Source organism: Alligator mississippiensis, chromosome 7, assembly GCF_030867095.1.
Source record: "Alligator mississippiensis isolate rAllMis1 chromosome 7, rAllMis1, whole genome shotgun sequence".
NCBI lineage: Eukaryota > Metazoa > Chordata > Crocodylia > Alligatoridae > Alligator > Alligator mississippiensis.
The window spans coordinates 29,261,327-29,286,485 of NC_081830.1; the positions used below are offsets into that span (position 1 = coordinate 29,261,327).

Sequence of the window (25,159 nt, forward strand, 5' to 3'; positions counted from 1 at the left end):
TTACCTGGCTGTTTGTCACAAACTTAGGCACCACTTTAAGGAGATGGTGATCCTGTTCCATATGTAAGGCCATCTCTCAGTCTTCTCATTCTCTCTGTGAGTAGTCTAGGATTTCTTAGCATGATAGCTGTTTTGGACCAACTATGTAGTTGAGATAAATTTAGACAAGCTTAGACATTCTTTCTCAGAAGCCAATCCAATTCCACCCTATGGAGACCCATGTCTCCCTCCCCATTCTATGTATGGACAGAGTTATGGGCACTCTAACACTCTTCCATTAAGTCATGATTCACGCTGCTCCAACTTATTAAAAAGAAAGACACTCTTTTGGGATTCAGTGTCATTGGGGAAGGCACCTGTCTGACGAGAGCAGGATGACCCAGCTATTTTTTCCTGAATGGGCTAGTGGTTAGGGCACACTATAAATCAAAAACAGCAGTTTTGGAAATAAGTTATTTTGAAATTGGATCTTTGGTTCCTAAATAATATAAATATTTTTGAAACCGTTTCCCATTGACTAGCTCCCTGCATTCTACTGTCACATTCATGTAATCACCTTCATTATGTTAACTTTAATGGACTTCATCAAATTAACTTCACTATTTATTTTTTTTTCTGCACAGCAATGTCTGACCGGCAGGAGAGTGCCCTCATTGAGCTCATGGTGTGTACAATTCGACAAGCTGCTGAAGCACATCCTCCAGTGGGCAGGGGTACTGGCAAGAGAGTGAGTATGATTGAAATAGTTCAGATTGTGGCATTGCTATGAAATCTAATGTGTGCGTGTATATCATCTGGGTGCTTCATAGCACCACTGTTAACATGGCAGAACCTCTTTGTTGGATTTTTGTAACTACCTAGTTCTCTTTCAATTTGAATAATTTTGGAGGAAAGTAATAGAAATTATAAATCTGAACATGTTTGAATTTTTTTAATTTGGTTTGTTTTCCTGATTTAAATAGTGTAAAAAGGCTGCCTCAGAAAATCACTTTATTCTGATTTTTGGACATGGGGCCAGCTCCTACTCCTCCTATTAGGCATCTAGTGTGATCCTATTTTACTCTGCTTACGTTTCTGAAAAATTGTTAATGTAAAAGGCATGGAGTGCCTCTTCACTGCCTTTTTGCTACTTAGTCTTACAGCTAAGATGATACTGCTTAACAAGCTTAGATACGTTAATGATTTTCTAGGGACTCTGGTGGAATAGGCACTTGGGTGCCTAAGTGACCGAGTAAGTAGCTTCTAGTCTACAAAAGCTTATGCCTCTCAGAACCAGTTAGGATCTAAGGTGCCCTGCCTTCTGTCTTAATAATAGGTGGAACAGGATCTGGCCCTGTGGTGTCTCATAGTCTCAGATTTTTGGTGAGAAGTGGCAGAAGATGAAAGTATTAAAATATTCCTAGGAGAAAGTGTAATTCCCTGATTTTAAAAGTATGCAGACAGATACAATCATTAACAGTGATATAATTGTGTTACTTAGGCCCCTGGCAGTTGTTCAGTTAAAGGCATGGTGGCTTCTGATCCATAGTCCCAAGAGCCGCCACCTCCTGCCATGCTACACATGTATGGCAGCAGGCATGACTGGGATTGGAGATGAGATCCAAATCACACCCTATTTCCAGTGCAAACAGTGCTCAGGATCATAACCCTGGGCTCCCGCTGCACCAGCAATTAGCAGGCTGAGTGCCCGGTGCACCCAGCTTGGAGTGGCAGTCAGTCAGCTGATCAGTGTTCCCGAAGTCTGGAGTTTGTACAGCCCTTCATTCCTGTGTGGCTCTGATTCTGGGAGCCCCAGTCAACGGATGGGCACTCCCAGCCTCCGGAGAACTTTGGAGTTCTTCAAGGCTGGCAGTGCAGATCAGCTGGCATGATGGGAAAGGGCCACAAAATTGTTACATATATTTTGTGTAGTAACTTCTTGGCTTATTCCTTGTTTGATCACACTGTTAATTACACTCAAGTGTATCATCTGCCAAGGGCTTTAGTTATATCAAGTCAGTTAGCAGTAGTACATCAAATGCAACAGAAATAGATCATTACTGTCTGCTGTGCCAGTGCTGATTAGACTGATATTCCTTGGCTTAATATAACAGGAATCTATATCACTATTAACAGTTTTTAAAAATAGATCTTGCAGCTTCATCTGATACTGAAATTAAATCAAAGCAAAGTAAGGGTTTCCTAAGTAGCAGATTTTAGTCCATTGTAATGGAGTGAGAAAGGAATTTCTCCTGCTTCACGTAGGTTTACCATTTAAAATTGCACTTTTTGAAATACAGTGTTTTTGCCTACCTTAGAAATCAGAACAGCTTGCTGTCTTAGATAGCACATAGATGAAGCAAAGTGACTTTTCTTATCCATAGACATCTAAATCATGCCTGGTAAACCTTAACTCTGCCCACAGCTGCTCTTTTTCTGAGCAACAAACCTCTCACTGAGCCCCACAGCCTTTATCATGTCCTTTTGTCTTGTTGGCCCTACATACCCCTTGTCTTGACTGCCTAGGGGCCAGATTCAAAAGGAGAGCTTGGTGGTTAGAGCACGATGCTGGACGTTTCAGAGATGTAGGATCATGGCTACTCTGGGTGAGAGAGAGAGCCTGGAGCCTGGGTTTCCTGGTTGAGAGTCCTAACCACGTAGCTATTCGAACTACAACTTGGGAGAGTTGTCTTCCTCCTCTGCTGCCTGTCACCTTCTAGCTATGGGTATTTGCAGAGTAAAATTTTAGGATTTCTGCTTACCCAGTGTGCCCAGCCAGCTCACTGCACAAGGAGCAGAACCAAAAAATGTGTGTCAATGCCAAAAGGGGCAGTGGGTACAACTTGGACAGAACCTGTCAGTGAATCTCACTTTAAAAGTTGATTTAAGAAACTCAGATTGATATTTCACATCACAGCTCCTTGGCAGTCGCACATGGTGACATTCCCTGTGGGTTCCCTTACCCCCCCAGCATTAAGGTATGAAATTGTTAATAATAAAAAAGAAATAACAAAGAAATGCTGAAACAAAAGAGAAGTTCAATAAGCTAAAGGTAAGGATGTGAGAATGTAGCAGTAATTTAAGGGTGAGATACATTACATCTGTTTTGCAGTTATCTCAAAAACAAGCATTTCAAAAACATATATTTTAGAGTAAAGATCAAACTTAAATCCAAAATAGGTTGCCATGCTATCACCATGTGATTATGAGTAAGGTCTCAAATAACTGATTTATAAAGACAGATGAGATATTTTCATAGATATGTATATATTATTCTTCTGGAGCCATTTAAAAGCTGGGATAAGGTTGTTTATATGCCGTAACTGATCATTTCAGTGTTTTGACATATTTGTATGGAGAGCTCTGCTCATCTGTCATCTGAGTGCAGCTATGCCACAGCTTACCTGTGCCATTGGAGTACCATGGCTTTCATTCAATCTACAAGTCCTTTTTCCAGGGTAAAGAGTTTTCTTCTTAGAGCAGAAGCTCACTAGCCTTTACCCTCCCTGATGTAACCAGTTCTCCACCCTCTGCCCTCTCCCCTTTCAGTTCAGCAGCTTTGCTGTGACAGTAGCCTCCGGATGCTGCCAGCCCAGGTGGGATGCCAGGTGCTCCAGTATACCATACCTGTACATCTATTTTTGTCAAAGAAGCTGTTAAATCAGTGCCTGTCATCTCAAGTTCACCAGGGGAGAGAGCCCATTGCTGCCCTCAGGACACCCCTGAGTGCCACTAATTAATGGTCTGAGCAGGATACACAGATATCAGTGCATCCTTCAGATTCCTGCCTAAAAATAACGGCCAGTAATCTGGGTGCATTTCTTTCTCTTCCTAGGGATCCTGAGAGGAATGTTCAGGGCTAAGTACAGAAATTTATACTGGGCAAAAACAGGGGGCATTTGCAGCTGGGTAGTTATTTCTTCTAATTATTCCAGCTTGCTAACAGTAGCAAATCCTACCATTGCCACAACAGGAACATTGGTTATCCTACTGGAGAAGAGCCACATTTTCCTAGACATTGGCTTTTCTGGGTGCAAGCATGGCTGAGAACCAGAATCTATGAACACCTAGATTCCATACTGTTCACTTGGACCAGACTATTCTAGGGCACAGGACGAGCACCAGCATATGAGTGCCTATGACTGATCCATGCATGGGAATGCTCTTCTAATAAGCTGGGCTGTTTGCAGGAGAAACCAGTAACAGTTTTGTTGGTTTCTGTTCTTGCCCTAGCCCAAAATTAATCCTTTTTTGTGTAGTGTCTGTTGAACCCCTGCCTGATTTCCTGCACCCAGGTCATGCATCATTGGCTGCAGTTAGAAGGGACTTGTCTGATCTAGACTCCAGTTTCCATGACCTAAGGACTGCAGAACTTGTCTTGTCTGTGGACATGACAGGAATGGTTGAGCAGAGTTTCCAGTTTGGCTTTTCTTGTACCCCACTTACAGGTACTTCAGCTCCGTGGTTGGGATACTTCTACTGCTATTTACCTTTCAGTCATTTGGATAATATTGACAAGAGGTTCTGCCCAGGACCTGAATACTGCACCTTTCCCCAAGTGGAATAGGCTGGGCGAACTGGTCATGGACAATTTGTTCTGTAATTTTTGCTCTTAATCAAGTTTTTTGCCCAAACTCAATCTTGTGGTTGCCATGAAGTGGCACAAGGTCTGCTGCCTGGATGACATACTTCCTCCTACAAGTGTTGCCATTAGGTGATCTAATTTATATCAAGGTGATCAAGAATGGCAGCCATCTCCTGTGCATAGTCCTGTATATTTACATCACCCAGAATAAAAGACAACCAGTTTAATCCAGGGATGATTAGTCTTAGATTTGACTCGCATCAAAACAAGTACAGGATGGTCATCTACCCACAAGGTTTAAATGGCTATTAACTTCAAAGCGTTAACCAGGGTATTTCACAGGTACTGTACTTAATTTGGGACAATGGGCTTGTCCTTCTGTAAGGTTTGGGGTTTGCTGCGAGACAGAAGGCTCAAATCTGAATCAAGCTGGTCATCTGTTTTTAGCCCCAGGTTCCAGAATGCCCCTGTGGCCTCTCCCATTAGTTTTGGGCATAGCCATATGGCTAGCTGATTCCAAAATACAATGGCAGCCACCCTTGAAAAGGTGACTAGAGGGGCTTCAAAATTATCCTGCTTGATCCAGCTGCATGAGTAGCACAGGATGAAGATCCAAGGTGATGGTTGCTGTAAATTGTCATCTGATTAATTTGTTCCCTTGGTGCTACCTTGCCAGTTGGTGCAGAAATTGCAATTGCTACCATGGTAATAAGCATCTCTTGGTTTTTCTTTACCCCCAAGGATGTTCTGGATCCCATCCTGACACTACACATGAAGGTGTATTCACTTCATCCATCATCCAAGCATAAATATGTTCCAGATTCTCCCTGCTTATTCAAGAACCTCTTTTGTTTAAATCTGTTTTACAGTACCCTCTTAGACATTGTTTAGCCTCTGCTTCCTTTCATTTGGCTTCAGGAGTCTGGGCAGCTAGTTGCATACATCTCTGACAGTTGCTGGGTGAAGTGGGTCTTGTCCTGTTATTCTCATAAGCCTTCCATGCTTACAATTTGTGAGCTGAAATAGAAACATGTTTCCAATAGCATACTCACCCTCTTGTGAAGCAGTTTCTTCAGCCTCTTTTTAAGTCATAATTTCCAGCGTATAGCCTAGAAGTTTTGCCCTAAAGAAACATAGTCCTTGTCAAACTGGATTACCTTTGGTTATCCTTCTCTATTACGCTTTTCTTTATCTTTGAAAGCATTCTTCCTGGTCTCTGTCCTTTCTGCCAGGCCTGAAGCATATTGCAGGCTTCCATGGATCATGGCTACAAGGACTTGATTCGTTGAATACAAAGACATTATTCAGCAACCAGCTGATTCATGGCCTCTGCAGTGGCAGCCCTACAGCCTACCAACATAACATTTCCATGGTCAAAACCTGCAGGGGAGTTACCTGGACTGAATGCTTACAGTCTGTCAGAGTTGCGTTCCTTTTTTGAACCAAGGACATGATTCAGTTTCTGGAAGTTCATATTAAGCACCTTTTTCTTTTAATTAAACTCTTAAACCAGCTTGTTACTGGTTAATCTTGGAGGGGCAAAACTTCATCCAGTTGAAAGCACTAACAAAACTTCCATAGACTTAATTTATACCAGGATTCAGCCCTAAAACATGCAGAGACAGTATCATAATGGAAGAAATGTATTTTTCCTGTTTGGTAACTGATATTCATAGGATATATTGTCCCCACATTCACATGTATTTCATCTGTGGTGCTTTTCCTTTTCTCTTCCTTCCTTTCTTTAAAAATGCCTACAATAGTTTTCATTTTGAATTGACAACCACATAAGAAAATTTGACCATTGGGTTTACCTATGGATTAAGGACATTAAGATATTTCAGTATTTTGTAACATTCTTCTCTTTTTTTACAGGTGTTAACTGCAAAAGAAAGGAAAACTCAGATAGATGACAGAAATAAGTTGACTGAACATTTCATTATTGCACTTCCTATGTTACTCTCAAAGGTATGGTTAGCATTAGCATTTCTACAGATATTTATGACATTTTCTTGCATGCCACGCACCTAGAATAAGACATGCATCTTGATTTTTGGAAGGTGGGATGAGGGGAAAAAAGATCTTTCCTTGAAAATAATGATAAGCATTTTTGCAGTGAAAAGGAGGCAGCCACAGTAAGGGGGGACTACAAATCTGTAACTGTTGTGTTAACCCCCCTAGCTGCAGGACACTGACTTTGAATTAGCCTGGAATGGGGCCAGGAAGCTCAATATCAGCCAGATTGGGCCTTTTGCTGACTCAGCAGGTACCACTGGCTTCATGTAAACTGCCAGGCCCCTCTTTGATTCAGGTGGACAGCTAGCAGCACCTGCCAAGACAGCTGAGGGCCCAGTTCTGTTGGAACTGAAATGCCCAGCCCCTCTGCTCAAGCCAGCTGGGTCCTCAGTTGATCAGCAGGCACCTTTGGTTTCTCACTTGGCTTAAAGAGGGGCTGGGCTGTTCAGTTCCTGCATGATCAGATGCTCTGCTCCCCTCATTTCCTTGCTCACCCCACTCACCCCAATTTCCAGTAGCTATTTTGGGGGTGGAGGGGTGTGTCATCTGTGAGTAAATACAGTATATATCTGTGTATATATCAAGTGTGCATGTGTTTGTATGTGTATATATGTGTGGATGTGTATGTGTGCTGGGGCAGATCCAAGGGGGTGCAGTAGCATGGATGTGTACTCCCTTTTCAGTTGAACACAGTATGAGAGTAGCAGCCAGGGACTTTTTTTTTTTTCAATCCCCAAAGCAAGCAAGAATTCCTCCCTCCCTGCTCCTCCATGCTCATCTTCCATCTCCCACCTTTTTTGCCCACCACTGCTGCTGTCTCTGGCTGTCCCAGGGACAGGGGTAGAGGTCCAGAGCCACTCCTGCCCACCCCAGCTGGACTCCCCATGGAGTTGGACTCAGCCTGGGTCAGCAGCAGCAATGGGCAGACCACTCCTCCCTTCCCAGTCTCCTTGGTGTTCCCTGCCAGTCCAGGAGCAGGGGCAAGGGAAGGGAAACTACCCACTCTTGCTACTGTTCCTAGTTCAGCCCGGTTCCACGTTCATCCTGGCTTCAGCAGGGTAGGAGCAGCTCTGAAGTTCCTAACCTGTGCCCCAAGACCAGCTGGGGACAGCAGCAGTGGTGGGCAGGGGTTGGCGGAGAAGGGAAGGTAGGAAGAAGAGATTTTTACCTGCTTGAGAGACTTGGAAAAAAAAGTCCCCTGCTGTTTCTTCTGTGGCGCAGTCTGCCTGTCCTGGATTTGGGGGCTGGAAGAGCAGAGGGTGCAACCATCTCTGCCGTGCAGGTCACTGCTCCCACACTCCCCTTTACAAGACTGTGGATCTGCCCATGTGTGGGTATGTGTATACATCCAGCCAGATACAGAACTAAGAAGTTATTTAACACAGTGATTTTTCTTCCTCTTTTTCTTTTGTTATGTTTTCTTTTGTTTCAATAATCTGTAGTATTCCGCCGATGCAGAGAAAGTAGCAAACCTTCTGCAAATCCCCCAGTATTTTGACCTGGAAATCTACAGTACAGGCAGAATGGAAAAGGTATGGTACACTAGCCTGCAGGAGCTCTGGTTGCTGTCAGGTGGCTAACGAGTAGTGATACACCACTGCTGTAGTATTGTGGCTCCATCTGAAATAGTATTTAGTAGTCTTATCCTGTTTTTGTTGATGCTTAACAAATGGTTTGAGTTTCATTGTTTAGGTATTGTGAAAACTGACTTTGCTTTCTGATCTACAGCATCTGGATGCCTTGTTGAAACAGATTAAGTTTGTTGTGGAGAAACATATAGAATCAGATGTTCTAGAAGCTTGCAGCAAAACCTATAGCATCCTGTGCAGTGAAGAATACACCATTCAGAACAGAGTTGACATAGCCCACAGCCAGCTGATTGATGAATTTGTGGATCGATTCAACCATTCTGTAGAGGATCTGTTACAGGAGGTTTGTTCTCTTACAGTGAGCATAATCTGATGATCTGAAATGGACTAAGGTAAATAGTACAAAGGCACTCTCAGTGTGGAGCAGGGGCTGGCAACCTTTTCAAGCTGCTGGCTGGAACAACCTGGCTCCAATCTGGTGTGGGCCACGTGCTTTTATGATACATCAGCAATGAGGAGGGCATCTGTGCCGAGGCCAGGCAGCTAAGAGCTGTGCCGGTGCCATTTTTTCCAGACCTTCACTTCCCAACTGGGGCACAAGCACAGTTTTCAGCCAGGCAGCTGGGAGCTGTGCCCAGGCTGCTGCTGCCACTTCTTCTTGCATCGAGCAAGAGTGTCCACATAGTAAGCTAGTATAGGCTAGCTATGTGGTAGCAGCTATTCCACAATTACTATTCCAGAGTATTTCCCCATGTAGGCAAGCCCATAGAGAAAACAAACAACACAAAGGCAGCCTTGTCCCAGAGAATTTCAGTCTAATATTTAATCAGTACTTAATAGGTAGCTAAACAGATAAATAGGGGATTAAAAAAGTAAGCATTTGTGACCACAGTATTACCTGTAGTCCCATGCAGGGAGCAGAAGCAAATTGTCTGGACTAGAGGAGAGGGCTTGCTAAAAAATTGTAAGCAGTATTTTTAAATAGTCTGGAAAGGAAGGAAAGAAGGAACAAAAATGTGAAGGGATAGGAGATATTTATTGTGTTAATTTATCCACTAGAGGCATCTGGGATTTTTTTGTGGTAGGGTGGAGACTGTCAGTGAAAGGGAAATGTGATATGTGGGGATTCAAACATGCTGAAAAAGGAGGGAATCCTTATGGGTCATTCCTTTGCCTTTTGGAACTTAATGTGGTGGAGTATTACCCTTGTAAACCTTAACTAGTCTTTTAAAAAGTTCTATAATTTGGGGGACTCTCCTTGCATTTTCGGCACCAAATAGGTAATACATGGAAATTAATATCCTTTTCTGTGCTTAATAATATTATATATTTATATGCTATTATATGCATTTATAGTAATAATTTTGAATAAACCATACACCTATGTAGGTCAGATCATTGTTTAGGTTGTGGCCTGCCAGGCCATTCTATCCGGCCTGCGGGGCCCCTAAAAAATTTAGAAGATTAATATTTATCTGCCCTGGGCTGCCTGTCATGTGGCCCTCAATGGCTTGCCAAAACTTAGTAAGCGGCCCTCTGCCCAAAATAATTACCCACCCCTGTTTTACAGCTTTGTACTAAAGAGTAAAGCTGGTTTTATATTGTGTTCCTGGCAGTGGTGAAAAACATATTAATAAAATAGTAGTCTTTGAAAGATTAAATATAGAGCTGACCCTTAAAACATGTACGCAGAATATGAAAAGCATAGCAGGCCCCTTTCATCATGTATCATCATGATGTAATTCTCAAAATATTGAAAGGAATTTAGGATCTTCTTCCTTTTTATTTTAATTCATTTGGCTTTAAAATAAAACTTTATAATCACTGTTAACAAAATTTAAATGTAAAATAGTTAAAACCTGTAACAAATCATTATTTGAAAATATTTCTTTGATATGATTAATAGAATCATAGAAAATGAGGGTTGGAAGGGACCTCAGGAGGTTGCATATAGTCCAACCCCCTGCTCAAAGCAGGACCATCCCCAACTAGATCATCCCATCCAAAGCTTCGTCTAGCTAGGTCTTAAAACCTCCAAGGATGTTTGATTACTTTATGGCATGTGCACTCCAACCACCCCAGAAGGATGTTCTCTGGGATTTCCTACACAGGTTTGGGCCCCTAAAGCCTGAAGAACACCTACCCAGCTTTCCCTGCTTACTGAGATGTACCTCCAGAACATATCTCCATAAATGGGGAAAGCTTTTGTGTGTGTGGGGTGGAGGGGGAGAAGGAATCTTCCAAGTCCTTTCAGACCATAAGAGAAGCCCTGATGTATAGGATTGCCAGATACCTTCCAAACAGAGTAGCCTCTCAATTCAGCCTTTGCCCCACATATTGCAGGCACCAAACCCTTCATCCAGAAACTCCATATTCTGTCACATTGTCCTTTCCAGAAACTTGTCAAGTTCCATCTCAATTGATCTAATTCGAAAACTTTCACAGTCTGGGAAAACCGTTTTCCATCTAGCTTTAGTTTTGCCATTTAATGCACTAAAACACACTTTTAGTTTGTGGGTGATGGCAAACTAAAAAACCAGAATAGAATTGGAATTCTGCCATTGTTTTTTGTGCAAAACATGTATGAGCATCGTTAGAGTTTCAGCTTTAGATGGAAGATATCATTTGGATCTACTTTTAAACCTGGAATCAGACTAATTAAAATACAATTTAGGGTATAGAGAGATATAACAATTGTTTTGATATCAAATTATAACAATAAGCTGTTACAATATAATGGGTTATGTCTGTGATTCTGTAGGGATACAGGTGTAGCAAAATCATTTCATTTTCAACCCTGTTTCATTCCGGGTCAAAGTTACATCACTTCCGCTACCGTGAATCACTGCAGGATCATGAAGATATAACAGTTAAATTGTCACAGGTGATGCATGCTCCTGAGCAGAAGTTTCTCCTCCCCTTTTAAAATGGTTAAGAAGTACATTTGTCCTTACCCATAGTCTCTGAAAAGAATGAGTTTAAAACTTGTGACTTAAGTCACTGCCTGAGAAAAAACCTCTCCTGTCACAAGCTAGTGGTGCAAATTTTAATACCGTGATATTTCTTAAAATTGTCAGACAGTCCTGCTGATTTCTTAGTTCTACCCAGTGATTATTTCAAATATATATTATTATTTTACACTGAGAAATCAAGACTCCAAGCATAGCATAGTGATTGCGGTATCATAAGGCTGTTTAAATTTCTATATATGACTCTTAAATGTAACTGTTCTTCACCATACACCTCCATAAGCTTAGTTATATCGCTCAGTCCTTGATGAATGTGCTTTCATTTCCAGGGAGAAGAAGCTGATGAAGATGAAATATACAATGTGCTTTCCACTTTAAAGAGATTAACTTCTTTTCACAAGTATGTGATTTTACTTTGATCAGCTTTGTCAGGTGATGATGTATATTTTAGTCAATAAATATTGATACCAAGGAAGGACAGATCAGGAAAATGATTTGCTAATATGAAAGATTGATGAATGCTAGGCAACATCCATCAACACTAGAGCTTTGATACAGCAAACCATGTATATATGTTTAAGTCCAGGTGAGATCAGTGCCTTGTAACTGTTTTGGTTAGCAGTGTGATTTATTACAGAATTAGTTACACTATCTGATCCCCTATGGTAAATATAATTGTGCCAGTGTAAATGTGCCTTATACTGGTATACCTTATTTGAAGTCCCCTCCATGTCAGACAGTCCTTCACAACAAGGGAGCTCCCCATCTTCATGGCAACTGGAGGCAGTCCAGATCTTTGCTCTGAACCTTGATCTAGGACTGCCCCTCAAGAAGAACTCCACAAAATTCTGTCTCCATCTGGCACTCTCACCAGCCTCCAGGACACCCTGCTTAGCAGATCTTTCACAGGATTTTTTTAAAGTAAGTTTTACTAAATTTATCTCCATTTCTTCAAGATTTTAAGATATATTTTTGTCTTAAGTCTTTAAGATTGTTCTCATCACAACTGCCACACTAAAAAAAATAATCTTTGGCTTACTGAAAAGGGCTTGAAAGACACTCATGTATGTCGTCTTCCTCTTTATTCAGAAATAGCAAACCACAGGAACCCAGCTCCTGGCTCGTGTAGGTCAGATCAGTGCTGAGACAGTTGAATATATAGCATGCAAGCTCCCTTCACTGATATAAGGCACACTCAGTGGCATGAAATCAGGGGTGGGATTTTAAAATCCCTCCAGCCTCTTGGCTAAGCATGAGTCCCTGTCCCCACTGGTTGTATAGTAAGCAATAGTTTCCCTGAAATCTCCTGAATCTTGGTGGGGAATATTCCAATAGCCCTCCCTTTCCCCATGGAGGGAAAAAACCCTGCTCCCAGCTAGCGTGGTGGCAAGATCTATGCTATGCTGATAAGCGTCCCCCTTTTCAAAAAATGTCTTTCTTACAAAGCACAGCTGCTCTGAAAGATGCCAGTTCCTGCCACTTCTGTCATACCAGTGAGTTGTTTTCAGAGACACTTACTCCTTTTCACATCCCAGACCTAGCAGCAGGGAGCATAGGGTGAAGTGATTTTAATCCTCTTCCCTAGGAGATGTACCTTCTTCCTCTTCCCTTCCAGCCTCCAAAGGTATCATGAGGGATCATAAAGTTGCTAAAGTTTTCCTCAAAGAAATGTACAAAGAACACACCTGCAAACTGGCTTTTCAGCGTGTCTGTAGTGCACTTCCCGATAATTCCTCTCAGGAACTGGTAAAAGGTACTGCTTGCAATCAACCATGAAGGAATAGCCTGAAGTCTTAAAGCTTTTCTAGGTCCCCTAAAAAGGAGACCCCTCTAAAATACAGTACTACAGACTTTCTGTAATTAAGCACAGCAAAGTTCTGGGGATCTAAGTTCACAGATGCTTTTGTGTCTACAAAATAAAACACAAAAGGGGGGAAAAGGTTAATTAAGTTGAAGAAAGAGCTATATTATTCTTCTTGAAGGTGTAATTAAGATGCATTGGGAATTCTCTATCAAGACCTCATTATAGCCAAGAATTAAAAGGTCTTCATTACTCTGCTTACTATTAAGCCTGCTGCAGTCTCCTTCACAAAGGAAAATGTATCGTCATATCAGATTGAGGGAGTATTCCTGCCAAAGCCATACAAAGGAAAATAAGATCATCCCTGGACTTCATTTGGACAGAACAACCTCTGCCAAAGAGACTACAGTCTTTTATTATAAAGGAGGTCTATGTTCAACTGGGAGACAAAAAGAAAGGGAGGAAAAAAGAAAAACATGACATAAAATTTCTTTTGACCTAGATTTCCTTAGTAATCTTCAGCAGGACTAATGCTTCACCTAATTTTGATTTGCTGTACATTCAAAACTTTCAAAGCTGTCTCCTGGAGGAAACTACAGTACAACTTGAAGAAATATAAATTGCAGATTAACATGTCATTTCCTTCCAATTGAAAGGCTCTTCAGAGAGTACAGGGACAAAGGGGTCCCTGGGGCTTTCAGGAAAGGAATAAGTCCCTCGTTACTTCTAGTGAAAGACTCTTCAGACTTCCTTATCTGTTCTGGTAGTCCCTGGGAAGTTATTGGTAGCATAGAGATTATACTTTAGGAAGAAGTTATTACTACCTTTCCAGAAATTTGGAAGAACAAAGTCTGGGATTTTCTGAAAAGCTACCCTACCTCAAATGCTTCACTCATTTTGGAGTTTTCCCAAGTCTGAGCAGATCCCTCTTAATCCTTGTTAGGCATGTCATAGTGAGCCTTCATCTGTAAGGCAAGCCACATAAAGATGTGCTTAGCTTCTGCTAAAATAAGCAGTTTCAGTATAGCATACTCCCTTTTCTTGGATTCATAATTTTCAAGATGGTTGTTCACAAATGCCATGTCATCCTTCCCTTCAAATGAAAGAACTATACTTCTCTTCTTGTCTGGACAGTTTTGTGTCATGTTGTGCAGAGCCCACCAGCCATAGTAAAAAGCCATCAGAGGAAGGGCTTTGACCAAACAGTTAAAGAGCCTATTTCAGTCTTCCCAAAGCTCCAGCACCTTGCATATTGTTTTCTGTTTCAAAAGAGAATGCAGAAGATAACGTCTGATTTTACTAGACATCAGCATAACACTCAGAAGAAAAAATCTGATGAAGCATATGCTTGTTGGTTTTATATGCAGGTACCTAATACAAGTCTTACTTTGCTTCCAGGAAGCAATAGAAGCAAATCAGTATATACAGATCTTAGACCTCTTTTTAGCATCTTCAGTGTATTCAGTTTTAATATTATTTAATATTTATCTGATGTCAGGTCTAGAAAAGCTGGTTATCAGCATAGCTATGAGATGAAGTGCATACCTAAATGATTTGTAAGGGAATATGGCTCTCAAAAGAAACATATATTATATCTGTTCTACAAGTTCAGCCTGCCTCAGGCCCACTCTCTAACTACTGATCGGCCGCATTAACATCTACCATGCTCTCATCCCTTAATGTCCTCTCACCCCCAGTTTACTGCTTGACAGCAGTTAGGACTACTTGGAAGGCCAAGCTTCCCCCTAGGCCTTGCCCTTCCCCATAATGTGTTCAGAAGTTACCTGAGCAAGATATAAATAGAGGAAGGTCTGACATTAGTTCTTCTCCATCCCACTTTGTTTTTGCTACCCACAATTAGAGCCAGCACAGAAGGAAATGCAAGTGGCTTGATTCCTAAAAAGGCTCCAGTTGAGCTGCCTGTTTGCATGCAGTGGAGCTCTTCCAGGAATCCGTTGACCTGCTAATTGTCCTTTGGTACCTTGCATATACAGAGGAGCAGGGTAATGTAGATGTAGATGGTTGGCTTGCATACCAGATAAGTGGTGTATGACTAGTCTGTTAGCCAGCTAAATGGTGCTTGATCAGGCTCTGGAACTCCCCCCCCCCCCCCCCCCCCCCCCCAGCCCCATCCCCACCCCCATCCCCACATCCTGGATCTGGAGCACTCAGTGCCCTCTCTGGCTAGTCCAGGGCTGCATCACATTCAGAGCTGTTCCAGGATGGATACCACCACACATGGTACCTTTTCCAGCTGGTTGGAGCCTCAGCGGGAAAGCCCATGGCTACCACCGCAGGAACAAGCCATGGTGCTGGGCTTCTTTACACAGTGCTGCCAGGGCTCCAGCACTGCTGCTTTCACTTGGGTGCTTGGCAGCCAAGCAGGCAAGGGTGGCCCATTCCCATGGCAGCAAAGTGCCTGGCTGAGAGCAGCTGCACTGGAGCCCTAGTAGCAATGCAAAAAGAAGCCTGGCACTGCGGGTAATTGGCTGCCGTTGCAGGAAAAAACTGTGGTGCTGGGCTTGCTCCTATGGTGCTGCTAGGGATTCAGCACCCTGACTCTCACCTGAACACTTGCCTGCCCCAGAAGGAAAGTTACCTAGTGTAGTCAGGGTTGGATCAAAGTCTGCAGACCAGATCACCTGGCAAGATCCGGCCGGCAAGCTAGACTTTTGAAACCCATACCATAAAGTTTTGTCTGTCATGTGCTATGGACAGTCAAGTTCATTTTCTAATTTCTAGGTAGTGGTCCATAAATGCAACACCTCCATAGCTGCTAAGAAGGCAATGAGCCTTCAGCACTGCTTTGAGAAAGATGCTTGTTCACATTGTGGGCAGAGTGCTGAATTTTGCATGACTCTGTCAGTGAAGAGAAGCATTGTCAGTTGTCTCAGTAAGACGTTTAGGGCAAAGAAAATGGTCAAGATCTAATGACCTTTTTTGGGCATCCAAGTCCAGTTGAAAAACAAAAAGAGGTACTAAATGGGGAAGAGATGCTAATAAGTAGAGACTGCATTCCCTTCATTTAAAAAATAGGCTATTGAAAATCAAGATGGTGAAGATGACCCTGAAGGAAAAGGTCACATTGATTATAATCTCATTCATATTAACCCTCAGGTTTTAGTTTTTAGGTCTGATTTAAAAGTACCTGGAATCTCCTGTCAAACTCACAACATACTCAAAAAAACATGGTTCAACAATGATCTGTGCTGAACAAAAAGCTGTCTGCCTAGCCTGTCAGTAAAGAACTGAAAGGAAGAAACTTTGGTTGATCACTTCAAGAAACTGATAAGTATCCTCCTAGCTTCTCAAAGGAAATTCACAAATAATATGGATACATCTTTGAGATTTTAGATATTGATGTCACAAGGGATGGATATCAGGTTAAATTCAGTTGAAACCAAGTATAACTCTGGTGGCTTTACAAGATGACCTGACTGTGGGCTTCAGAACCAAGGCTTTTTGGAAGGACAAGTCAGTGTTTGGATGCGTACTATATTGTAGGTGCATTGTAGGAATCCCATAGAAATCTCTTATCACCTTCACATAAATCCCTGATGACACTCTTACAGTCTTCTAGCAGTATACAGGTTCCTGTCATAATTTTGATCTGTGAGCTAAAAGTTCTAGTAAATCCCTTTAATGCACAATAAATTTAGTACCTCCATTGTGAAGTACTAGAAAAAGGCACGTTAGCCTATTTTAATGCGCATTAGTGAAAGTGCACAGTTTTCTTGTAACACTTTAATGTACATGAAAAGGCTAATGGTCATTAAAGTGCACATGTAGATGCGGCCAGTGTGTAGGTGTGTTCCTCTCTCTGGAAGTATTGTATCCACCTGCTAATCCTTTATCCAAAGAGGTTTCAGAGCTTGTAAGGTTCTCAATGAAACCTTAAGTTACTTGTTCTGACAAAGATGGTAGTTATCTGACCAGGCCTCTGACTCCAAGTTCACAACAGATGTCATCATATAGAAGTAGTATTGCTGCTCTCCCAACAACATTCTCAAGAAATAGAAGTGCAGAAGTTAGATGTGGACAGACCCTACCGAAGAATGAAGTGTATATGAAAGAAGCATCCGTACACTTGGGTACAACTTCTCTCACTATGAAAACAACGGTCAATATATGGGTGAAGAGTTGAACCCTGTTAAGCTGCTACAGAAACTTGTCCTGCCATACATTTTCAGCCACTGTGGAATTAATATCTCCATACATTCTGATACAGTGTTTGTGGAAAAGAATTGCACCACGGGATGCCCCAGTACACCTTACAATCTTCACGGGTAAAGTAAATCCTCCTTCCACCCTTTATTGTTTTTGACATCCCACAGTGAAGACTCTGACATGGAGGGGGCTGAGAGAGGGAAAATTCTGTCTAACCTGTGTATTTTCATTCCAGGACCTTCCATGTCGGACAGTCTGTATTCCCCTTGGAGGCATTATGTCTAGTTTTTCCCACATCCCTCAGGCTATTGCTTCCTTTTTGACTTATTTGAAAGGAAGAGAATGTTCCAGGAAACCCCTGATTGTCGCTTCAGGGCTCAGCTAGAGAGGGTTAGCATTCAGTGGCTCTTGAAATATATATTATATAGCTAGTATTTTTCAGCTTTGGAAGCTGTCATTCTGGAGAGCTCTTCCTGAGGGGCAGTTCTAAGTCCAGGTTCAGAGCACAGATCAGATCTACCACCAGTTGCCATGAAGATGGGGAACAGAAATCTCACTGTGAAGACTGTCTGACATGAAGGGTTCTAGACTGAAAATTCAGAGGTAAGACAGGATTTTCCCTTTTATCATCCCTATGGGAATAAATTATACTGCCCACTAGGAGGATGATACTGCTATAACAATATTGTGTTTGTGCGATTAAAGAGGTACAACTTTTGTATGGTGACAAATCTCTATGTGAGTTGCCAAGCCTGGCAGGTTGTAGTGGCACATGTGGGATCTAATCTCTGACCCCAAAATCGTGCGTCCTCCCATGCACATATGGAAGGATGAGCAATTAGGGAACAGATTCCATCATGCCATTAAGTGTGAACATGTGCCAGGGGCCTGAGTCTTGGTCTTTCTCACCCAATGTAAATTTAATTATTTATGCAAAGTGGAACAGCTCCAGTCAGAGCGATTAACTGTAGCCTGGTGGTTATTTGCTCACATCTGTGATGTGTAGGAGCCAAGATCAAGGTTTTACTCTCCCTGATTTAAGCCAGAGACTTGAACTTGAGCCCCCCACACGATAGGTAGATGATCCACCACAAGGCTATTGACTGTTCTAGCTTTGCTTTCTGTCTCATGATTTTCTTCCCCAAAAAGTTTAGATGGTCATAGCTTTGTTCCACTGAAGAATGAAAACAAACTCTGAAACCTTGAAGTATTTTCAAAATCAGATTCCCCCCAGTCTTAGTTACTATCAGTGTTTTGACGGCAGTTTATATGGTAACAAGCAGTTCTTCAGCAATAAAGCTATAAGTTAGATTAAATCACTGGAATCACTGGGGTTCTGCATAGGTGCAGGCATCTGCACAGTATGGTTACCTATCAGGTGCAAGTCCATATGATTTTATATGAAGTAGCAAGTCTCATGAATTCTTTTAATTACCCCTCTTCCTCTCCACAGACCAGATCTCATGCTCTTATATTAGATATTTTAGAATGTTTTAACATTTTAAAATTAAATATATTATTTTACTTCAAATAACTAGATAAAATACCAAAATTTACTTTGGTTAAAATATTTTTTTTAATTTAATATATTTTATTGGCGTTAAATTGAAGTTACAATGGCAGAGAAATGCCTGCTGAAGTTCTGTCAGTGTCTAGAATCAAAAAAGAACCAATTTTGAATGAATATCAAAAAGCAACAGATTGACCATAGTTCAGATACTCCTACTTAACCTTTTAAAGAGGTCATTGTTCATTAAATTAATATCTGCATTATAAAAATCTCTGGTGGTAAAACATTTTCCTAGTTTACAAAAAAGCACATGGTCAGGTTTTATTGTTGTGTAAACTGTGCAGCTGCCTTTTCAAAGCATTCTCTTGTTTTAACATCGCAAACGAATACCAGCCTGCTTATTGAGCTACCAGCTGTTGTAACTTGGATTTTTGAGGAACACAGCTAATGCCTTTATTACCTCTTGTTTTAGTGCTCATGATCTCACAAAATGGGATCTGTTTAGTAACTGCTACAGATTACTGAGGACTGGAATTGAGCATGGAGCTATGCCAGAACAGGTACAGTTAGCAACATGTGCATTGTATCACTTGGGGGAATTAAGCTTTGTAAAAGGAAAATCACAGGGAGGCACAGCAAGGTTATGCAGTAGCCTTTAATTTTCTAAGACCACTGTTTAAATCATACATTTTAGTCATGCAATGAAATTAATTTCGGGTTTTAATTAAACTTTTATTGTGGTGAGAGACAGGTCTGGGAGTTGGAAATTTGGATTCTGTTCTTGGCTCTAAAGCAGACTCATTGTGCTACTGTAACTAAGCCACTTACCTTCTCTGTCTCAGTTTCCTAAGCTATAAAATGGAAATTATATTATATACTCAACTATGAAAAGTCCTGTGTAAGTATTAGGTATGATTATGATTATATTAGTGGCCATACTAGTATAATTCTTCATTACAATTATAATTACCATAAACTAGTCTTCTATTTTGGAGGTAACATGGGTGTTCTTAAAAGCTAGGAAGTAACAAAATGTGAGCAGTAGTTTTGATTATTTTTCCCAACACAGCTCTCCTACCTAACATAAATCTCAGCCATCTTTTCTTGCCTTGAACAAATACCTGCAAAATGTTGGTCATATATCCATGATGTAGAATATGAACTATAACTTTAATGTATGAAGGAAGGTATTCACTTCATTAAGGTTTTGTGGCAAAGGTTTTGATTTAATAGCTGTGTTTTTCTTGGGGTAGAATTCTCATGTAAGGTGGCTGTGAATTAGAAACCCTGCTGCTAAACACTCCCTCCAATTTTTCCCAAGGAAAAAAATTTCCACCTGAAATTTAGTGGAAATTTAGTTCAAGTATTCCCTAGCAATGATGCATTGGAAAGAGAAATTCCTATTATTCACAAAGGGTTTTTTTTTTCTTTGGAAAACTATATTCCAAAGGTGGGTTAGGTTAGAAGCTCAAAGATGAGATGATGGAATTGCTTCCTCAATAGCTTCATTCCCTACTTCTTGGCTCGTTTGCCAGAACTGCTCATTGCAGTTCTCCTTGTGGAAGGCTGACTTCTATACCCTTCTCTATGTCCACATGGAAGACGGGGCTGTAAGCAAGACAGCTCTGAGCTCTGTCACCCTCTGTTGTTTCCTGCAGCTGCAGGATGGGAGAGGCATCAGGCAATGGTTGACACAGTATTTTGAGAAAAATTCACAGGTTAAATTTCTTACTCCTACCTGTAATCCATAGAAAATTTAAGGAGGCATATCCCATTGATCTCTCTGTTTGGTGGCACTCATGTTATAACTGTCATCTCCTGAATCTGCATTTTCACTTTGATTACAAGTTGGGCTGAGTGACTGTATGCAGCCTGTTTCCAGGCTGTTTTATTGCCAGTTTACCAAACAGATTCAAACAGATGTGTGCATGGAAGTGCACAGAGGCTGAGTCATGTTCTTCCATTGTGGTCTTACAGATAAGGCTATCTCTCTGCTAAGTTTTTGCGTACATTCAGACTTTTACCAACAGAGGAGGTAAACTGCTCCTTAATTTCACTGAATTAGCCAATAGTTAAGACTGTATCTTTGAAAATGAAAAGTACCAAGTAGGAACTATTATTGCCTTTTTCTGATTTTCAGCTAAATTTTAGACTTGCCCCTGATGTTTCCAGTGTTTTGGGATTCTTTGTGTTCCCTCTGTTGCAGATAGTTGTTCAGGCACTGCAGTGTTCCCATTATTCAATTCTCTGGCAGCTGGTGAAGATCACTGAAGGCTCTCCCTCGAAAGTAAGTAATGATTGTTCCTGCCTAGGCAGCTGTTCCTGAAGAATTTGAATTTGCTTAAACACTAGATGCATTGGACCTCATTCTCTGTGTCCCTTTTTTATGTTGATTTTTGAATTATGAAGTTATGCAATCCACTTCATCAAGGTCACAGAGGCCTGTGTTAGGGATAAAATATATACCGAATGAGTATACATGACAGTTTGGGCAATGACACTGATTTGTACCATTGCTGGTCATGGAATGCTTACATAATTATATAAATGTAATGATATGTAATTTATATTTCCTGTCATTTAATTTTATCTTCAGTGTTCTAGGGGCAGTTGTAAATTTGCTAGCAGTCAAAGTTACAGTTTTAATAGGGTGGGGGGTACACTACAACTATATTATATGTCAGTCTCTCACCCTTCCATTTTTTTCCTGTACCTTATGGGCATGGGCCACACGACACTTAGAATGGTTTAAATGGAGTCATACCAGTTCACTCTCCCTTTCAGCATCCGCTCTTTGCCACTGTGTGACACAGGATACTGGGCATGATGGACCTATGGTCTGACCCAGTAAATGGTAATTTATATGTCTGTACATGTTCCAAACCTGAAGTAGTTAGAATACAAGCCTTTTGAACTGGTTTGAATCCACCAGAACGGTTCAAAAGTGTACGTGGAAAATCAAGTACTGTTTTGAATTAGCTCAATGTGAATGGTTCAGGGTTATGCATGGGCACCAAACGTTCTGTAAGACAGGTCTGGTTGGTACTTTAGGCATCAGCAGTGACTCCTCACCCCCACTGCTGCCCTGGCTGCTCTGGTATGCAGACAGAACTCTTCTGCCCCTTTTTTCCCTTTTGTTTAAGCCCCCTTGCCCTGCTTGTCCAATAAATGTGATCTTTCTCACGGTGAGCTGTATCCTCACTCCCTACTCAACCATAGCCCCTCATCACCCCCCAGAACCGCTGGGAACCAAAAAATACAGGTCCAAGCATTTCACCCGGCCCAAGTCAGGCAAGCATACCGCAGATTTCTGTCAGTTTCAGGTTACTGACGTTTATTGAACTCATGTTTAGGAGAGGTGGGAAAGTTCTCCTGATCACAGGTCACCCAAAGCATGGGTACAGGCACTCCCCTCACACTCATTCACTGTGAGGCATGCTGGTCTGGGTGCTCACTCTCCTAGCCCTCCTGTTGGAGCCAGAGCACTTTACTCAATTTTGTGCCAGGTCCTAATCAATAATATTTGGGAATGGTTCAGTTATTAAGTGTCTGTCTGTACCCTGTCCTGCAATAATTTCAAATTGTTTCCCAACCCAATGACATTTTGGAATGGTTCATTGCTTTTATGTTTCTGTCCCCTATCTTAACTCTTTTGCTGAAGCAAAACCTAGGGATTTCTTGTTTTCAGGACTTTTCAGAATACATTCCACAGAATTAAACCTATATGAAATGCTTGTACTTCCAAGTCAGCTGCAAAGAGGGAATGCCATGCTGTTTCTCCATTAAAAAGAATCAGGAAAAGGAGTGTGGAGGACTCCCAGTAATTTCCACGATTTTCTCCCTGTAATTTTTACTTTTAGTTTAATCTTAGTCTAACCTACCAATTCATATGTTTAACTGCTTTAAATCAAAGAGTGTTTTGCATTCCTGTCACTCTTTGAGAGATCATGTGCAATATAAGTTAATTCTATACTTAGAAGCCCTAATTAACATTTTGGTTTTAGGTGCTTCTAATCTTTCTGTTTTAATCCTTGGAATTTTCCCTGTCTATATGCATGATACTAAAAATACAAGAGTGGAACTATTATTATTTTAATGGTGGTTTGCATTTACCTCCAGAATGGCACAGATACTACATAAGGTATGTTTGCAAATTCATTATTAGTGCTACAAAATTCTGAAGGCCAGCCAGATTTTAGCTGCTGTGAGAGGGATCTCTTCAGTGCCACAGAGAAGTTAGTTCCTCTTTGAAAGGGGACCTTTTTTGACAGATCTGCCATTTTTGAGGCAAGCCACTGGGTGAATGTGTGCACAGTTACTTTTTTTCTAGCACTAAAAGGGCTCTAAAAATGTAACATGTGCATGTACCTTTAGATTCTCTGAGTTTTGCTTTGCCTGATCAGATGAATAGGAGCATTATGTTTTCTTCATTGCAGCACCAGAGATAACACCACTCATCTGGTGATTTCTGCGTATCTTTCCATAAACCCCAGCCTTGCCAGCAACAGAAAGCTGCATAAACATGTTGAGTTGAGACCAGCTGGAGCATTCCCTGCTTATGTGTGTCTGCAAGGCATCAGATTTGGGGTGTTGTCTGCCTTTCCCTCCTTTTGGAAATGATTTTGCCAATGTTCTTTTGTCATGGGTTGGAATTACCACAGACCAGAAAGCATTAGGAATTAGTCAGTTCAGTTATGTGATCCAGTTCCATCCTATCCAACCCAGATGTTGCCAAAGTAATGCATACCTCATTATCTTTTAGGTTTAACTGTTACGGCCTGTTAAATGTGGTAATGAAGTCAAACAGACAAAATAAGCTTCAGTTAATAAAAAAAAATGCAGAAACCCATCTGTTGGGTAATACAGACTGCTATGAACACATTGCCTAAGTGCTCTACCCTCTGCATTGACTCATTCTCGCATATAGAGCCAAATACAGGATCTTTGTCTTACTATTCAGAACCTCCATGGCATTGTCCCAGGATAACTTAAGAGACTGCCTTTTCCTCTATGACCATGATCTCCTGTAGCAGCTGTGTTCCACCAGAATTATGGAACTATTGACCAGGGAGAGAGTCCTAAATTTGGAACTCATTCCCGAGAGACAGAAAAGGTCACCAACTTCACAGCTTTCAAAACTATCTACAAACCTTATTTAGGTGTTCTCAGAATAGATCTTCACATACACAAAGAGGGGGATGACACAGTGAAATTATTCCACTTTTCTTCAAGCAACTACCTTGGGACCAAAATAGGACAGAAAGGAAAATATGCACACGGCAGCATCCTATTTTACTTTACATGCTTAAAGGGCAATTATCTGGCCACATAGGTGCCATTTGCGGCACATACACGCAGTTTTGGATTCTGTTCCAGTACAAGGAGACATAGAATTGCTCTTCACACCCACCTGCTGGAAACATAATAGAGGAGGCTGAAACAAGAGCAGCAGCTCTCCCTCACCCAGGAAGAGAGACCTAGGTTCAGCTCCTCAACAAGATGTTTGAACTTGTACTGCCAGCATAAAGCCACAGGTTAGGTGTTATACAGGCCCTTATCCAGCCTACCCTTGGTGCTGATGTGCTGCACCTTGGATTTAATATTCATCTAATAAAATGAATGGATAGCAGTGGGAAAGTTTCTGCTCCTTTGGGAGCAAGCACCCAGGCTAGAACCTGGGTGAGGAAACATGATTATAATAATAAAAATCTTGGACATTATTTTTCCTTTTGCATTTTGTGGCCACAAAATGAGACTAGGGATGGAAGTAGACTTCTGTGCATGGGGTGGGTGGGAGGGGGTCATGCCTTTTTCCCCCACTGGAAAAGTGTCAGGAAAGAAAAACAAAACAAAATGTTATAGCCTTCAGGCCCTGTACTGAGCTTATGAGCATTCATATGAAAGATAAATATGGCTCCATAAATATGGAAAGATAAAAAAGATAGGACTTCAGTGAAGTCAGTATCATGGCAGTACTTAAAGAGGGAAGCAGGAAGAGCCCGGTAACAAGGGATATGTCAGGATGAAAAGAATCACAAGCAAAAGCTTGGCATGACTGATACAGGACTAGTTCAGTAGAGTTAAAGGGAAAAAAAACAAAATTTATGCCAATTAATATGATTTTCAAGAAAAATAAACAAGTTTGTTATTGTTCTTAACTAGACTGCATATTTAGCTAATAAAATTGAATGTTGACATAATATAGTTGAATATTGTCTCCTCTAAGACATTAGAACCAAACAACACACTGATTAAATAAGTGAGAATATATAAACTCAGCATGATCCACATTCAGTGGCTGAAAAACTGGTAACCCAAAAGATCAAAAGCTAGTTATACATGAGGAATCATCATACAGTGCAGTTGCTTCTAGTTAGATCAGAGAGGGATCTGTTCTCAGCTGCTGCATGTAGGACATGCATGTAGGAACAAGAATGCAGATGTCCTGGAAAGCAGTTACTCAGAAGAGCACTTGGGGCCAGATGCTGTTCCATCTGTTAGGTGCCTGAGTGTTTTTCAGTGTACAATCCTATTCCATCCTGC

General features: G+C 41.3%; 1 protein-coding gene across 2 annotated transcripts in view; it reads left to right on the forward strand.

Annotated features, from left to right (window-relative positions):
• STAG1 (STAG1 cohesin complex component) overlaps positions 1-25,159 on the forward strand; it is a 304,994-nt gene that overhangs the window by 236,331 nt on the left and 43,504 nt on the right. For both annotated transcript variants that reach the window (XM_059730741.1, XM_059730742.1), the window contains 7 exons: positions 624-727; positions 6,440-6,532; positions 8,023-8,112; positions 8,309-8,512; positions 11,468-11,538; positions 19,089-19,176; positions 20,823-20,903. In XM_059730741.1, coding sequence (XP_059586724.1) covers positions 624-727; positions 6,440-6,532; positions 8,023-8,112; positions 8,309-8,512; positions 11,468-11,538; positions 19,089-19,176; positions 20,823-20,903 — 731 coding nt within the window. The remainder of the gene's footprint in view (positions 1-623; positions 728-6,439; positions 6,533-8,022; positions 8,113-8,308; positions 8,513-11,467; positions 11,539-19,088; positions 19,177-20,822; positions 20,904-25,159) is intronic.